This window comes from Cyanistes caeruleus, chromosome 9, assembly GCF_971803275.1.
Source record: "Cyanistes caeruleus chromosome 9, bCyaCae1.hap1.1, whole genome shotgun sequence".
Taxonomy (NCBI): Eukaryota; Metazoa; Chordata; class Aves; order Passeriformes; family Paridae; genus Cyanistes; species Cyanistes caeruleus.
Window position 1 is genome coordinate 26,576,627 of NC_141709.1, and position 17,756 is coordinate 26,594,382.

Genomic DNA, 17,756 nt, shown 5'->3' on the forward strand with positions numbered 1-17,756 from the left:
CCAGAGGTTAATTATGCTTTATTGGATAATTTTCAGCTGCCAGTGCTGGCAATAAAAGGGATTTCCTCTAGATGGCACGCTTATCTCTGCACTGGGAGGGAAGCCCACCAGCCTGCATCCCCCGCAGGACCCCAGCGATGTATTTTCAGGGAACGGATAACTTATGTCCTCTTGTATCACAATTTGAATGCTAAATAGCTAGACTACACAAAAGCCTGGAGAATGGTAATAAGAAAAGGCATTTCATATTGAGCACGGTTGGGTTCCAGTTAGCTGAGTGATGCTAAATATCCGTCTCGAAGAAATCACAGAAATTTCCGAGTAACATAAAGCCAGATGTGAAATCAGCCACTCCTTCATCAGCCCTCAGTGTTGCTTTTTCCAGTGCTGCTTCTTCCATTTTCCTCTTCCCAGCAAGAATAAGCAGAGGCTTCCCTGCAGTAAGTGAAAGAAGTGGGGATATGTGTGTATGTGGAGCCTCAACACCCCCAGAGTGGCAGGAATAATTTGAAACTGTGTGTTGACAGCTTTCCCCTCTCTTGTGAAGCTCAGGGTAGCAATTTCTTCCAGTGGTTTAAAAAAAGGAACAGAAGTTCACACCCATCTGGAGCTGAAATTCACCCTTCTGTGCAGATTCAGCCACAATATTGAAGTGGTGCAGTTTAATATTTTTTCCACCTGACAGTCCTTCAGTAAATAAGTGGAGAGGATTAAGAGGTTTGGTTCTGCCTCTGCTTCTCTGCATGTGTGAGATGCCTCACATCTCTTCCCATACTTTAGGTTGCAATTTTTTCCTCTCTGTTTATTCAGCTCCTTCCCAAGATGAGAACAGGGAAAATGAGCCCTGTGTCATATTTCTGTGCCATGTTATATAAGGTCAAGAGGCAAAATATATTTATGAAGCTCTTTGCGAGGCAGCTCCATAGATATCATCAGCATGTGCATGCAGGGCTGATTTTTCAGAAGGATACAGAAGATGGACCTAGATCTGATCCCCAGCTGGGGATTGCTGGATACTTCCACAAAGACTCCTATCCCCAACATTTTTCTACATGAAAAAAAACGAAACAAAAACAACAACAACAAAAAACCTCTACACACAAAAAAACAAAAAACCAAAAAAACAAAAAAAGCAAGCAAGCAAACAAACAAACAAAAAAAACCCCACAAAATCCCCAAACTTTTTTATACTGATTAAGCTGTATTCCAGTAATTTTCCTCCTTATCTGTCATTTCCTCCTTTGAAGGCCCTCTCTGTATTGCTTCTGGCACCCAAGCTGAAGGTCCTCAACTGGCACTTCTGGCAGAAGTGGACTTTTGTGATCTCAGTGGGTGAGGTGGGCATGAGCTGCTGAACTGCTGAATGCAGAAAACTCAGCATCAGGGATTTCCTGGACAAGTTTGGCATGATCAGATGCTAACATGAAAAATCCAGACTCAGAAACCTCATCATGACTTTCTAAATCCTTGTGGATCTGGCCATTTATTTAGGTTCTTGCACCGGTGCACCCACTTTTGGAAAATCTGATTCCCTCCCACATATATCTCTCACCTCCCAAAAAACCCCTAAAAATCCTTCCTTCTATTTTCAGGGGATTTTGGAAAGAATGAAGTGATTTAGCAGGCTTGTTTTCACAGGGATATTTTTCCTTGTGTGGTAGGCACCGTTACCAGGCTGTTCTATACACATTGCCATGTGCCAGAGCATAATTGCCTTCCACATGCATCGGCCTTTGGCTAATGTGTTTTTTATGGCAACCAGGAGAGCTGGCTTTGGTGAGTCTCAAAAGTGCACCTGGTGGTTTATGGCTTGAAATCGCTGTGTTCCTCTGAGTCATGTAAGTGTGTGTATCTCTTTTCATGTCAGATCGCTGAAGAATGGTATGAAAAAAGGGCTTAAAGCAAGTCAGAGTTAATCAGTTGAGTGTTAAGCTGTGCATGAGCTTGCCTAGTGGGCTTCAAACCCACATGGGATGGGATCAGTCATGAAAAGAGAGCATGAGGCAAAGTTTTGGAACTGCAAGCCCGGAACAGAGGTCCTAAAGTCAGATCATAGCATTTAAATAAACGTGTTTTTAACTTATTTCCCACTTGTCTGAGGAGCAGAAAAGACAGGGGTAATTGTGCTCCAAAGTTTCACGGGGACTCAGCCCTGCACATCAGGTTCCTGGGAAAAGCCTTCATTGAAATTCAGGCCTTTTTTGGTGTGGATTTTGAGACACCTACATTTGAAAAGTCAAGTCAACAAACCCGAGCTGTCCAACATCTGAACGCTGCAGGGATGGATATTGGCACTTGGCTCCGGTGGTTTCCAATCTGGGAATTTCATATATCTCTCACTATCTGTCACCACCATTCCCACTGACCTCCCTGCGCTGGGAGCTCATGGTGTGCAGGCTGCAAACTGATCTTTGCAAGCTGGGAGCTGGCAGTGCAGGGCTGGAAAAAGGGTTGAACTGCAGGGAGCACTGAAGGTCTGAGCCTTGGATATGGAAAGAAGAGAAATAATATCAAAGGAAATCGCATAAGTGGAAAAAGAGCCCCCTGGGGCAGCCCAGGCAGCAGCAGGTCTGTCTTGTTCATGTTTTCAGAGAAGTTAGAGGTCAGCCAAGCTTGATAACGAGGTAATAAAGAAAAATCCATCACTGAGCCTTGGGGGACTTGTAGATGCGGCTCTCATCAGAATAAACGAATTTAGATGCTGCTCGGCAGAAAAAACGAGAACGATTATAGATCACAAACCCAACAGATCATCTGGAAGGGTGTGGGAGCAACATCGGCTGGGCTGGAGCTGAACTTTCCACAGTTCCCAAGGGCTTCGCTTCCCGGGGCTCTCCCCACTTACAGCCCCGGGCATGAGCCGTGCCAGGGCAGGAGCAGCGATCGCACCCTGCGGCGCTCCGGGCTTCGTTCTGCCCTCCGCCTGCTCCCCCCGGCTGGGGGGACCGTCAGGGCAAGAGTTCTTCCCTGGGGGGGAAAATCCCAAAGGTTCCTGTTCGTTGTGGCCAGTTTTGCAGCTTTCAGGAGCTCCAGCAGGGTGGAGGCACTGGGACAGCCGGGGGGAAAACCTCGGCCGTGGGGATCCACCTGCTGGAGCGGTCAGCAGGGCATCAAACACCGGCCCCACACGCCTGGATCAAAACCCTCGTTAAGGCAGGCGGGAAAGACAGTGAAAATCAATTTAAAGGAGAAAAAAAAAAAAAAATCATAATGATCCGTTGATGGCCTTTATTTTTTTTCCCCTCACTTTTGAGACTTTCTGGAGACTCTCTCCACTCCAGCAGCACCCATCCCCAAGCACGTTTGATTCCACAATCGAAAATTAAAGTGAAATGTATAGCAGAGTTAGGTTCAAAGGGGAAGCAAAGCTGTCTGTAAGGAAATACTGCAGAGAGGAGAGCAGAAAAATTAAAAATCTACCCAAGGAAAAATTCTTCCCTCCCAGCATAGCATGCCCGGGCTCAGCGGGACGATGACAAAGCAATCTTTTCTGGTAGATCAATAGGGTTTTTCTTTCGGGAGACCACATCATTTCTTAGCCCGGTTGCATTAAATCGCGCCCGTGGCTCCGTGTGTGGATGCACGGCCGGGAGTGTGTGTGTGAGCGTGTGTGTGTGTGCGCACCGTGTCTGGGATCCGACCATCTGCTTTGTTTCAGTCCAGGGTTTCCCTTTTCTAAATCATCTCGGGACGGGTGTAGTTTAGGTACTTTTTCTCGTTTTGATTTGTTTCTGCAGCCGATCTTGCGTGGCAAAGCCGAGGCTGAGACCGACTCGGCGAACAGAAGCCGCTCGGAGACGGAGAGAGTGAAATTCATTCACTCTCGTTCCACTGTGGTTCATCCTCGACTTAAACGGGGGCTAAATTGTGCCTTGAAAGAGGCAGAAGTCGTGTCGGTGCTGGGTGATCGGGACACGCTGTTTCTGGCGCTCTGGGTGCGCGATGCTGAGCGGGAGAGCCAGGTCCGGCTGCGGCCGCATCCCATCAGCAGCGCCTCGGATCAGCTCTCCTCTCCTCGCCTCCCCCGAACATTCTCGGCCTCATCGGGGTCCCCATGACCACGGGTATAGCAGCAAGCGGCTGCACCCGAGTTCCCCGCTGCCGGGGGCTCCCCGGAGAGGTCTGCCCACCTCTCCAGACAGGGGGAGAGGCGGCAGCCGGGGCAGGGCAGGGGTGGACAGGCAGCAGACACCCACATCTGTTTCACTTCGAGCCGTGCGGGACCAGCCTCCAGACGGAGCGATCGGGAGGCAGCCGCCCTGCGACCGGGCTCCGCTGGGGCTCGGGGGGCGGCCGAGCATCTTCTCCCCCGGAGCATCCTCCGGAGCATCCCCCGGGCGGTGTCCTGTGCCCCCGGCCGCTCGCAGCGGTCATTTTGCTGCCCCCCTGCCCTCCCCTTCGCCGCCCTGCAGAGACACAAGGCGCAGCTCCCGGCGGTTCCTCGCTGCCATGAAATGCACCAAGTGGAAATTCAATCGCCCCGTTGTGTGTGTGGTCGAAATCTCTGGCAGCTGCTTCGGAATTTTTTATGACACTTTCGTTTATGTAGGGGAGGCATAACTATTATTTTACTTAATAAAAATGGAAAGCGGCTCGGGTCTTTTCCCTCTTCGCTCTCTTCCATTTGTTGTTCCCATCGCCTTTCCACCGGGCTGATGAACGGAGAGTTTAAACAGTGTTGGTAGGAAAGATGCGGCATCTCCGAGGCATTTCTCCGTGTTAGACAATTATATATACACGTATATATGAAAAAAAATACATCGGGAAAAGAAAGAAAATAAATGTAGGTATAGTTGAATATGTATACAGACGCAAACATCTGAGAGGGAGGTATATGTGTATGTGTTGTGAACACAGGTTAGGAGCATCGGAGAAGTATAAAAGTGAAAGCTAAGGAAAGCTCTCCCAGAGCTGACACACGCCCCGGGGGACAGACTTCCCACCTTCCCGAGAAACTCTCAGCACAGTTTCCCCCTCTGCTTTTCCCCTCCGATCGAGAAATTCTCCCCGATGTCCGCGCTGGCGGCGAGGAAGGAGGATCCGACCGACTCCGCGCAGAGGCTCCGGCTCTGAAATCGCTGCTTCCACTGGAGATGTGCGGACGGAGACATCCGCTTCTGCCCTCTCCTCGGGGTCCCCCCGAATCCGCCGAGCCTGTGCATCGAGTCCTTAGGGCTTGAGTAATTGTGAGCGGCATTTGGAAGCGGGGCCGCGCAGCTGTTTGGCCCGGCTCCCCGGTATTAGTGCTGGAGATTTTGTCACCAAATGCTCGCACCTGTTAACGGCAGAGACTGGCAATTCATCACCGCGGATTCTCACACTGCTGAACGTGGCCCTGGCGGGGGGACATCTCCTCAAGGTACCCCCTCGGAGGAACCCATCCCTTTCCTCCCTCCCCATGCATCCTCCCACGGGAAAGCAGATACGTGTTTGCAGAGCCTCCAAGGGAAAAAAAACCCGAACCAAACCAAAACCTAACGGTGCGAGCGTGGTTCAAAGAGTCCGCGATAGAGACGGGGACAACCTGCTGTCACAGCCACCTACGGGACATGGGTTGGGCAGCTTCCGCCGTGGCCGTGCTCCCCGGACTGCGCCAGGGCAGCTGCAAGGGGGGCAGCGGGGCTCCGGGGGACCTGCTGTGCCTCTGTTTCGAAGGAAATTCTCCCGCTTCGCCTGCAGCCCGCGACAAGGTGGGTGTCTGCTGCCCACCACCTCCCCCTGCCAGCCGCCAGGGAAGCGGAGGCAGGAGAGCGGCGGACAGGAGATCCCGAGGCCGCGGGATATTCCCCTCCCGAAGGGATGCTGGGGCCTGGCCGGGCTGTGGCTGGGCCGCCTGGGAAAGTGGTACCCGGCCGAGCCAGCCGCGTCGGGCGGAGATGCAGCACTCGGGTGCGGTGCCAGCACCCGCGGACACGCACAGCCTTTGCTTTGGTTATCTCTAGCGGGGGGAGAGGCTCGGCAGTGTCGCTCCTCGCCCTCCGGCCCGCACCTGCCGGGCGCAGCATCCCTTCCGTGGCAGCCCTCGGAGGAGGTGGCTTTCCAGGCGGGGTGCTCCGGCCTCGGTGACGTGTCGGTGACGTAAGCGCGCGGAGAAGGGGAGCGGGGATCCCCAAATTCACACCATCCCTCCAGGGGGCCGAGGGCTCGGTCCTGACGGAGTGAGGGTCCCTGTCGGCGACGCTGCGGGAGGTCTGCAGCTCATCCCCAGCTTCGGGGACGGGCAGCCCTCGGGGGGAGAACGGACCCTCCGCGGACCCCCGGGCCGAGCAAAGCATCGCGCAGAAATGGGGTCTGAGAGCCTCCGGCACCGCGGGGCGCTTGGGGCGGGGAGGGGCTTTATCCAGCGTCGATCCTACAGCCCCCCTCCTACAGCAGCCGGCTCCAGACGAAGCCGGGGGCATCCGAGCGCCAGGGGAGCGGGCAGCGCCTTTCCTCGAAAGCATCTCGGGCGGGGGACACGCTCCCCGGGGACCGGGCCGGGCCGGGCAGTCAGTCCCTCATCGTGCCCCGTGGGGGCTGCGGCGGGCGCCACGTGATGCCGGGGCTGCCGTATAAAGGCCTGGGGAGCGCTGGCAGCAGGCGCAGTGTGGGAGCGTTTCCACCGGCTCCCAGCTCGGGAGGGGTGGGGAGGGGGGAGCCGCCTTCCCCACTTCTGCCCTCCCCCCTCCCTCTTCCCCTGCCCCTCCCTTCCCCTCCCCCTCCCTCCCCCCAACCAGAGAAGGAGCCGTCGCAAACCCCACTTTTCTTTTTTTTTTAACGTTTTTTTTTTTTTCCCCTCATTCCGCCCCCCCCCCCCCCCCCCCCCCCGTGTTTCTCTCCTTTTATTATCATTATCACCATTATTTATTATCGCTTCTCCCAAGCGCCCTGCCCAGCCCACGGGCTCCCCGTCCCCCCGCCCCCGCCCCGCGCCCCCTCCGCCGCCCCTCCCTCCGCAGCCACCACCCCGCAGCCTCCACCGCGGTCCCGCCAGCAGCGGCGCGGCGAGCGGGGCGCGGAGCGGAGCGGCGGCGCCGGGGCGCGGAGTCCCAGCGGCGGCCGCAGCCCTCCGGCACGGCCCCGGGCCCATCCCGGGAGCCGCCGCTAGGTGGGGGGGGGAGCCCGGCCCCGGCCGCCCCGGCCGCACAACAATGACTTTGGGCAGCAGCGGCGGCGGCGGCTGCGGGATCATGTCCGAGCGCTCCCCGGAGGAAGAGCCGCTCTCCGAGGTGGAGGACGCGGATATCGACGTGGTGGGCCCGCCCCAGGATGGGGGCAAGTACAGCGAGGAGGAGGAGGACGACGAGGACGAGGAGGACGAGGAGGACGGCGGCGATCCGCTGGGGCTGGCGCTGGCGCGGAGCGGGGCCGCCAAGGCGCGCATGGGGGGGTCCCCGGAGCGGCTGTGCCCCGCCGGCGGCTCGGAGCCCGCCTGCGCCCGCGGCGCCGCGCCCGGGGACAAGGCGCCCGCGGGCGGCGGCGGCGGCGGAGCCGGGGGGAAGAACCCGCTGGTGAAGCCGCCCTACTCCTACATCGCCCTCATCACCATGGCCATCCTGCAGAGCCCCAAGAAGCGGCTGACGCTGAGCGAGATCTGCGAGTTCATCAGCGGCCGCTTCCCGTACTACCGGGAGAAGTTCCCCGCCTGGCAGAACAGCATCCGCCACAACCTCTCCCTCAACGACTGCTTCGTCAAGATCCCCCGGGAGCCCGGCAACCCGGGAAAGGGCAACTACTGGACGCTGGACCCCGAGTCCGCCGACATGTTCGACAACGGGAGCTTCCTGCGCCGGAGGAAGCGCTTCAAGCGGCAGCAGCAGCTGCACCCGCCGCACCCCGAGCTGCTGCTGCGGGCCGGGGCCGCCGACCCCGCCGCCTTCCTGCCCGGCTTCGCCTACGGACCCTACGGCTACAACTACGGCCTGCAGCTCCAGGGTTACCCCCACCACCACCACCACCATCCCGGTGGCGGAGGCGGCGGCGCCGCGGGCGCCTTCCCCTTCCCGGCGCCGCACTGCCCGTTACCGGCTCCGCCGCCTCCCGCCGCCGCCTCCGTCTTCTCCGCCGCCTCGGGGCTGCCCTCCTTCCTGGGCGGCGAGCTGAACTGCAGGAAGTCCTTCTACCACCCCCAGCTGAGCCCCACCGCCCTGCCCGCCGCCCTCCTCCAGACCCTCAAGCCGGACCCCTCGCCCGCCGGCGGCGGCGGCGGCGGCAGCGGCGGCACCAACCACCCCTCCCGGCCCTCTTTTTCCATAGACAACATCATCGGGGGGGCCGTGCCCCCGCCGCCCAGCACCAACCCCAGCGTCGCGCCCGCCGCGCCCTACCCCGCCGGCCAGGCGGGCCCCCCGGCGCAGGTCCTGGCCGTGCTCAGCCCCGCCTTGGCCCCGGCACAGCCCCAGGTCAGCCTGGCACACGAGCCGCTCCTCCAGCCGGCCCAGAACTTTTCCAGTAAAATCACAACCCTCAGCAGCTGTCATTTTTAAAGTGTGCTGTGGACTGGGGAAGGGGAGGGGGATGGGGGGGAGAGTCGCGAAGCAAACGGCCCCTTTCCAGCTCTCCTCCACTCCTCCGAAACTGCTCCCCTTCCCTCTCCCCGTGTCCCTCCCCCCCATCTCCTTCTGTTGTGTTTTAAGGTAGGAAATATTTCCTTTTTTTTTTTTTTTTTTTTTTTTTTTTTAATTTTTACTTCATTTCCAGGCTCAGTGGCATCCAGATCTGTTTGTCTCTCTCTTTGATCGGGGGAAAAAAAAAAAAAAAATAATCAATACATCGGGAGGGCGGGAGGAGGGAAAGAATAACACGATTTGGTCCTACAAGCACCAAAGCGTATTTATAAAGTGGCCGTAACATAAGCTGGGACCTGGGCTGGTTGAACACGCAACGTCTTGGGAGGGGAGGAGGGGGGCATGTGAAGAACGAAGCGGTCGTAGGGTGGGAAATGTTTCCTTTGAGAGGTGCGGGATTTCCGCGGGGCTCCCTCAGATCGCCTGGGAAAGCGGCCAGGGGAGTTGCGGACGCCCCCGGTCGCAGCGAGCCCGTTTTCGTTTCTGCAAGTCTCTCTGCCGGGTGGTTTTTGCCATGTGTGTGTGTCTCTTCCCCCGCTCTCAAAGAAAATGTTTTAATGGTCCGATCTCATTTTTAGTTTCTTTGAAGCTTCGGGTTTGGTTTTAAAAGGCACTGTTTAAGGTTTCTTTGTTTTTTAAGAAGAAGAAAAGTCTATGAAACTCAGGACTGCGGTTTTTTTTTTTTTAATTTTTTAATTTTTTTTTTCTCCAATTAGATATTCAAATGCACGTTTAAAAGAAAATCGGATCAGTCAGGAAGTTTGGAGAATTCCCATACTATTTTTTTTTAATCCTTGTTTTCCCACCCCCTCCGTGCGTGGGTTTTTTGGTGTATTGGTAATTATTTGTATATAGATTATTCGGGAGCTAATGAGCGGAGTCCAGTTAACTCTTCACTGGTTGTGCATCCGTCATATCTATTTTATTGAGAGAATCTGTGAATAATTTGATGTGGAAAAGGCAACAGAATTTTGTCCACCGTCGGTGTAAATTAATAAATGTTTGTGACCTGGATAAAAAAAAAAAAAATAACAATCCAAATGGTTCTTTGCGATGTCCTTTGTCACGCTGAGAGCCGAGAGCCCCGCTCGGGCCTCGGGGAAGCGAGAGGCTCCCGGCCTCGGGCCGGGGACCCTCGGGCGTTCTGCGGGGGCCCCTGCCCAGCGCTGCCCGGGCCGGCAAACCAAAACATCCCCGGATTTTATTATTATTATTATTACTATTATTATTTTTTTTTTATAAACTTTTTTTTTTTCTTGGATTTTGGTGTCTCCCAGGAAAAAAAAAAAAAAAACCCAACAACAAAAAACCCCCCAAAAAACCCCAACAAACAAGAAATCCCCAAAAAACAACAAAACCAAAAAATAGCACGGGTGTTTTCAGGGGGAAGGAGGTGGCGGCCGGGAAAAAGGTTCTCCCTTCTTCACCCCCTCCCCCCCACACCTCCTTTTATTTTGTTTGGAAAAGTTGACACATGAGAAAATAAGTTGGAGGCTTTCCCCCCCGCATACACGTTCCCCCTTGGGCCTGCAGTATTTGAATGACCGAATGAAACTTGATCTCTGCCTAAATTTTGCAACAACTTACAAAGTAAATAAACATCTTAAAGCGTTCCGTTCTCTTCCAAACTTCCCCTCACCTCCCCACCTCCCATTTATTTATTTCAGGGACCAAACGCGGCTCTTTGGTTTGTTTGTTGGCAGGGACCCTGATCGAAAGAATCGAGGCCTTTCTGACCGGGCAGCCAGCTGAAGGAGAAGGAGAAAAAGGCAAAAAGAGCTGAGGCGTCCGAGGCAGGGAGCGGGGGACGGAGCGGGTCCCCGGGCAGCGGGGCTTTGTGCGGGGCTCAGGCAGGAGCAGGAGCCGGGCGGTGTGCGCCGAGGAGCGGGGGGGATCGGCTTTTCTTTTCACTTCCATCACCCATCCCTTTCTTATCCCCCCTCCGCTGGCCCTGTCTGTGCCACCTCGAACCTCCGCGCAGTTTGTTGATGTTGTTCCTGAACGTGCCGCCTCCCCGCAGCGAGCGGTCTCACATCTCGCCTTCACACACATTTGCTTTTGAAAAGCGATCTTCGTGTCCGGCACTTGGTTGTCTCCCTTTCATGTCCAGCTCCTACAAAAGGGGCTACAAGACTCGACATGGGAGAAAAGAGGAGGCCAATGAATCTATTTTCCAGATTGCCAAGCACATGGTTGGAAATTGAAGGGGCTTTTGTAGCATTTCCCCTTCCTCCCTCCCTCCGCTCTCCTTTTCTTTTGCTTGTGTGCAAATTGTTCAATTGCTCTGGCAGGGGTGTTCCTGACAAGCTCATTACTAGAAGGTGCCAGACCCCTCCTCTCCCTCTCCCCCGAAGTCTTTGATGAAGTTAAAATGCGCTGATAGCTGCTCTCGGGGCTATCTTTGTTCAGCCTCTTTTAATAACCGAGCTTGCTTTGAGGAGACGGGATCCGAGGGAAGAAAGCGGTGGACAGCGAGGCTGGGTGCTGGTTGTGCGCCTGGCACAAGGGGGGCTAGTTGTTTTAATATAAAGTAGCGATTTTTAATAATTTTTGGCTTGTTTGTTTGTGAAGTGCAGGAGGGACAGGAGCCCAGGGTGCCAGGAGCGGATAAGAAATAGCAGTCGATGCCCGTAGGGATGAAGGAGGCGTGTGGCCCCTCCGGTCCCGCTGCTGCAATGGGCTCTCCAAGTTGGTGGTCTCAGGGCTTGAAGGGATGGAGGGGGGTCCTCAGCGGGGAAGCGGTGTTTCCCCCGAGAGCCCCCTGCCCCACACGCTCAGGAGAGGGGGATCGGGGGCGGTGTCTGGGTCTGGGACACCTTGCCCCGGCTCCGTTCATCTCCTTTTGCCTTGCGGATTTGTGGGTTTTGAAGCCGCGCTCGCCGGACAGAATTGAAGCTGAACTGACCTGGGAGCGGGGGGATCCCCCCCTTTAGCGGGACTCGTGGTGCCCACGCAGGAAGGGTCGGGATCGGCCCTGCGGGGGCTGCGAGCACGGTCGAGGTTTTATTTAGGGGGGGAAGAACCCCAAGCGTCCCTAAGATTAGAATTTTCCCAATTCCCTGAATTTCCCTGAAGCACCGCAGCTCGTTCCGTGCCCCGCTCGGGCTCACTCCTCCTGCAGTGTCTGCGAGCCCCGGGAACCGGCTCTCCCCATCCGCCGGAACGGGCGGCGGCGGGGAAGGACCCGGGGGTCTCCCCTGGCTCCGGAATGCCCTGGCACGGCTCGGTTCGGGGCTTTCATGAGAAATTTTGCCTCGGCTAGGCGGGACGGATAATGGCCCCTAATTACGGGGCAGGCTGGCTCCGCGGCCCCGATCTTCACGGGACGTTATTTTTAAGCGTTCAGCGAGGATCATTTTTCACGCCTCGCTGCCTAAAGGAGGGTTTTATTTATTTATTGGAGGGGAGGCGAGGAGGACACCAGCAATAACCGAGCACTGAAAGGAAAATAATTAGCTGTTGCAGTCGCTGCTTGGGAGTCCCTGGCCAGAAAGGCGATTTAGCATTTCCCTTTTCCTCCCCTCCCGTGCTTAGGCTCCGTAGCTCAGGTTCTCGGGGGTTGTTTTGTCACTGCTAAAACCCGGGCAAAGCCCTCCAGGAGCCCGATCCTTTTCTGCACGTTTAGGGTTTTTTCCCCCCATCGGCGGCTGTTTCCGAGTAGGACCGGGGTGGAACGCGGATTCCCCTGCCTTGCTTTGGCTTTAGTTATGCATTCATGGAATTTTTTGGTTTTTGGGTTTTTTTCCTTTAATGTGCCCCCACTCCTCTGCTTTCTGCATGTCAGGTGAAAGGATTGCAGCAAAAGCGCGTCGCTCTGTGCGTAGTTACTCCGCGGCGGATTTCCGCGTGTGCGCAGCCCGGGAGAGGCGGAAAAACGGCGGATTCTCCTCGGCTTTGTCGGGGCGAGATAAAACGATCCTGCCCCGGAATATCCCCGTCGGGACCACAGCGGGAGGGCTGTGTGTGTGTAATTGCTTTCTCTGCTTTGGCTTAACTCAGCCCGTGTTAAGTGGTGCGGATCCCGAGGAGGGAAGCGAGCGGCCCTTCCCTCGCCCGCTGCGGCTGCGGGAGCCCGGCCCGGCCGGCCCCGCTCGGCCCTCACCTCCTGCCTCTTCCCCTGGCACCTTCTGCTTTCCATTACTGCTCATTTGGAGAATTAGGAAAGGTCAAGATCTTATTCCTTTCTCCGGTAGTTTTTTTGTTTTCTCTTTCTAGTTCCTCGCAGCCCCGAACAAAAATAAATCATCCTGGATTATAAAAACCACCTTTAGACACCAACAACATATTTTCCAATAGTTTGATCCTTCCTCCAGGACTGCCCTGGCCTTTCCTTGTGACTGCGCAGAAACTCCCGTTTTCACGGTGAATTTAGGATTTAATAATAACGTCCAATCTCCCCGTGCCCCAGTGCCCGACCTGAAAACATTGCCCTCCAGCATCTTTTTTCCCTCCCCATCTTTCTTTCGTTTCTTTCCTTTCCCAAGCAGAATGTAGAGAAACGAGATGTTTTTAAAAAAAAAAAAAATAATAAAAAAAAATCCTGTTCTCCGATCTGGAGAGGGCAGGAAGAGATGTTGGAGCCGGCTCAGCCGCGGGAAAATTGCTTTGGAAATGAAGTTGGTGCTTCTGAAATCTCCTCGAGGTGTTCGCTGTAGGTCAGGGACCTGTGCTCGCCCCTGTGTCTGTCTGTCAGGCAAGAGAGGGGCAGGGGCTCCGTGCTCTCCCCTCACCTCCCGAACTACAGCTCGCCTGTCCTTCTTCCTCTCTGTCGTCTTTTATTTCTCATCCGCTCTTCTTCCACTTTTTATTTCTCCTTTGTAATTTCCCATCTTCTTTCTTTCTTCACTTCTTTTCTTCTTTCTATAATTATTTTCCTCTTTCTTTCTTTTGCCTTTTCCTTCTTCCACTCTTCTAATTCTTTCTTTCTTTCTTTCTTTCTTTCTTTCTTTCTTTCTTTCTTTCTTTCTTTCTTTCTTTCTTTCTTTCTTTCTTTCTTTCTTTCTTTCTTTCTTTCTTTCTTTCTTTCTTTCTTTCTTTCTTTCTTTCTTTCTTTCTTTCTTTCTTTCTTTCTTTCTTTCTTTCTTTCTTTCTTTCTTTCTTTCTTTCTTTCTTTCTTTCTTTCTTTTTCTCTCTCTCTCTCCCTCCCTTTCTCCCTTTCTTCTCTATTTTTTTCTCTCTGTTTCTTTCTCCTTTCTTTTTTTCTGTCTTCCCACCCTGTTAAATTTCTTTGTGTTTTGGTTTTTCCCTCTTTCCTTTTCTTTAATAATTTTAATTTATTTTGGTTTGTTTTTCTCTCTTTCTCTCTGTCTTCTTTTTCGTCTCTCTTCTTCTTCCTCTTTTTTCTTTTTCTCTCTCTTATGATCTTACACTGTCTAACGATTTTTCTTTTTATTTTTCTATTTCTTTTGCTTCCATTCTATTTCTCCTTCATCTTTCTCCCTTTCTTTTTTCCTCCCTTTTCTCTCGCTGTCTGTCTCTTCTGCCTCACCCACTTCTTCTGGGGTCCGTCGAGGGCCGCTTTCCCACTCTGCCCAGGAGATTTCCGGCCGTGTCCACCCCCGGAATCTCTCTCTTGGCCGCAGCGAGGGGGTCTCCCCTCCTTTGAACCAGGAGGGCGATTCCTCCGGCCTCAGCGCTTCCCCTGCCTGTGGCCGGGGTGCTGCGGAGCAGCTCAGGGCGAGTTTTTGGAGCCTGGAGCCGCACAGCCCCTTTCAGGCGCTGCATTTAGCGGGGAGCCCGTGCGGGGCTGCGGGGCTGCGGTGCCGGTGCCCGCTCCCGCCTGGCTCGGGGGGTCTGTGCGGGACCAACTCGCACTTTGTTCATTTTTTAAATGAGATGTACATTGGCGCCGCAAGCCCGTGGCAGCAACAGGTGACGCTGAGATCCAGGACGGGACAAAAATCACTCAGATGTTAGTGATATCCTCGGGTGAACAGAGCCGGGATGCGGCCGCCCGTGGCCCGGGAGGGGGCTCAGCCGGCACGGAGCATCCCGGAGCCCGGCGGCCCTTCCTGAGCGGGATTCCTCGCTTCCCGAGCGGCCTGGCTGCCCGCATCCCTTCCCCGGGATCCGGGGGGATGGAGTGAACCATACCCATCCCTCCCTGCCATTGCAGGATGAAACCTGCACGGGATACAATCTCCCCGATGAGAGGTCGGGAGGGAGACCCAAGGGGTGTGATGAGTTTGTCCGTCAGTTTCACCATGGGAGACTTGGTGTCGGTGCCTCGGGATCTGTCTAATGACCGATCTAGTGGTGTTTCTGCCACCCTTGATCCTTTCTAGTTACTGAGGCTCGGACTCCATGACGCAGGGTGGCAGAGAAGCGCTTTTCGGGGCTGTATTTATCTCTTTCATTCATATTTCGTTTGCCCTGCTTTAGCTCGCCTTTTAAGTGAAATTAGATTCCTCTCTCGTCAGTACCGCGGGTTTGAAACGGCTTGAAACAACACCGGCGATTCCTTTCACTCTCACAAAAATTCCCAGCTACTTCACTTTTCCCCGGCGGCGGAGGCGAGGGGAGAGCGCTCGGAAAGGCCGAGGATGAGCCCCCGCTCACCCCCCGCCCTCGCACATCACTCTTCAGCCCCGAGAGCTTTCTGCGGGGCACACCATCGCCTTTCATTGCAGCTGCACTCCCTGCAAAGTCCGTGGGAATTTTTCCCCCCACCCGAACTAGATTAGCTGGGGGCCCCCATGATGTCCCCCCATCAGCCCTCGCCAGAGAGAGAGGGGACAGAGAACAAGACCTCGGTGTGGGGAAACTCCACGGCCGGGAATGGACGTGCCGCCGCTTACTCCTTAAATTGAAACAAACTAAATAGAGAAGGAAAAGCTTCCTCTCTCTAGGTATGGGGCCAAAAAATGTCAGGGTCCAGCCAGACGGGCTCTCCTCGCCCGGACCGCGGTTCCCCTCCCGCGGCAGGTCCCGGTGGGGTGCGAGGAGAGCGAGATGGGAATGAGCTGGTGGGGCAGTGCCGACCCCTTCGCTCCGACCTGTGGCACCCCTGCGATCTCCTCATTCCAGGAGAGAAACGTGGCTACAAAATAAAGGCAACAGAAGGAGCGCACAGGGCTCGGCCGAGAGCGCCGGGGCCGGGCAGGATTCAGAGCCGAGTGGCCACCGCCGGCCCTGGGACATGTGCGGGGCAATCCCTCCCCATGGCGAGCAGAGTCCCCCAGAGGCGCTCCCCCAACGCACCTTCCTAGCCCTAAACCCCTGAGATTTCACCCGTGTTATTTCTAAAACGCTATTTTCTCTTCTTCCCCCCCCCCCCCCTCCATTTTTTTCTCCCTCTTATTTAATTACTTCTCTTGCAAAATCGGAGGCCGCTGACACCTAACGCGGCACTGAAATCCACATCTCCTCTGTGACTTACAACCCAAATCCCAATCCCATGACCCTTCTCTTCCCCCCTCCGCCCCGGGTCCCCCACCCTCGGTCATGTGGGACACGAGTAAATTTATCCACCCTAGTGGAAAGGCCTCCCCTCTGCAGTTGCTCCAGAGAAGCCCGACACGTTTCACAAGGAGGATAATTTCAGTTTCCCACCTTTCTCTCTCTTTCCTCCTTTTTAACTCGGTTTTAATTTCATTTTCTCTCTTGTCCCACGAGGCTGCCATCTCTCCTCAGGCATGCTCCTACTCTGTGTATGTCCTTCAATAAGTCCCTGCCAAGAGGGTCATTTCAGAGGGACGTTTTTCACGGCTCTTCAGCTCAGGAGATCGTCAAAAAGAACATTTCTGACCTCCCTGGAGTGGGAGCGAGCTGAGCCCATGCTATGTCCTCAGTCACCTCTGCTGTCCCGGGGCTCCCACACCCAAGGAGCTGGATGTGTGTCTAGGGACAGGGATTCCCTCTTGGCCCTGCGGCGGGGGACACCCACCCACCGCCTCCTCTCCTCTCCTCTCCCGCGGCTCCGGCCGGTCCTTTCTCACCATCTCGGCTGCTTTTCCCCACCCCAGCTGCTGTGGGGAGACCGCACCCTCGGGTCCCCCCGGGCACGGCGGCTGGCACAACCAGAGGTGGCCCAGAGCCAGAGGTTCCAGAGGTGGAACCAACCCTGGCCAAGCTGCGGGGTGGTCCCCGCATGCCACCCTCACCAGCTCTGCTGAGATGCGGGTGGCAGTGGCAATAGGGCGCCCCTGGCAGCCTCAGAGGTTGTGTTCAGGGGAGGGAGGGAGCTCCGGAGGGTCGGGCACCCTCGGAGGCCGGGGCCAAGCGGTGCCCTCAGACCCTGCAGCCCCGGCCCCTTCCCCACCCGCCACGGGCGCTCCGAGGGGGGATGTGGGAGCATCCCCTGGCTCCGGGCGGATTTCGGGCGTGGTGCGAGTGCCGGTGCCGCGGCTCCACGGCCGCAAACCGCGTGTGAACCGGCTGCGGGCGGCGCCGCTTCGGGCTGCGCAGAATTCTCCCCCTTCCACCCCCTCCTTTTTTTTTTCTTTTTTACTTTTTTATTTTTTCGGCGCTGCCAACAGTGGGCACGTTTCCCTTTCCTTCCGGAGTAGGGGTCTGCCCCAACCGCAGGCAGGTGTTGGGCACATTTTGGTAGAGGTAATGAAACCACGGCTCTGAGTGGAGCTGTAAGGTCTTTCCTCTGTGTCCTTGCTCGACAAACTCTCGCCCACGGGCTCACATGGGAAAAAAAGGAGAGAAATTGGTAGGATCTATTCGTTTACCGGCCTCACTGAGAGACCGGGAAAAATATTCCGGAAAGCGTCACTGAAATCCTGTAGGGCTCGATTTCAGGCGCTGCTATCAGCTGCCGACGACGAAAGATTTTCTCTTTACGTTCTCTTATATGGAAATTAAACATATTTGAGCCTTATACGTTCTCTTATATGGAAATTAAACATATTTGAGCCTCCCGCCAGATCCAGCTGACATTATAGTCGATATTCCCAGAATTTTCCTTCTGCTTTTGCACAATATTCCTTGGTCACACTTATTTATGTGCCTGGGACAGAGAGCAGATTCATCGAGAGGGAAAGGCGTCTGGTGATAATCGGAAACAGGGGGTCCTTTTTAAAAACATCCTTTCTGCCCCCAAAATTCGTGGGGAAAAATAAAAATACGTGAAAGCACCGTAGCAGAACCGATGAGAAATAATAATGGCAAATTAATCGGAAACGAACGTTTCCCTGAAAACCAAGTGGTGGCCGGCGGATTTCCAGCGCGGGGCCGGGCCGAGGGAGAGGCTCCCACCGCCCA

The 17,756-nt window shown here is 55.2% G+C and overlaps 1 protein-coding gene across 1 annotated transcript; it reads left to right on the forward strand.

Annotated features, from left to right (window-relative positions):
- Positions 1–6,981: 6,981 nt before the first annotated feature.
- Positions 6,982–8,582, forward strand: FOXD2 (forkhead box D2). The gene is given in 3 exon segments (XM_086841862.1): positions 6,982–7,914; positions 7,917–7,960; positions 7,962–8,582. Coding segments are annotated over 3 exon segments (1,332 nt in total). The 5' UTR covers positions 6,982–7,130; the 3' UTR covers positions 8,466–8,582.
- The last annotated feature ends 9,174 nt before the right edge of the window (positions 8,583–17,756 follow it).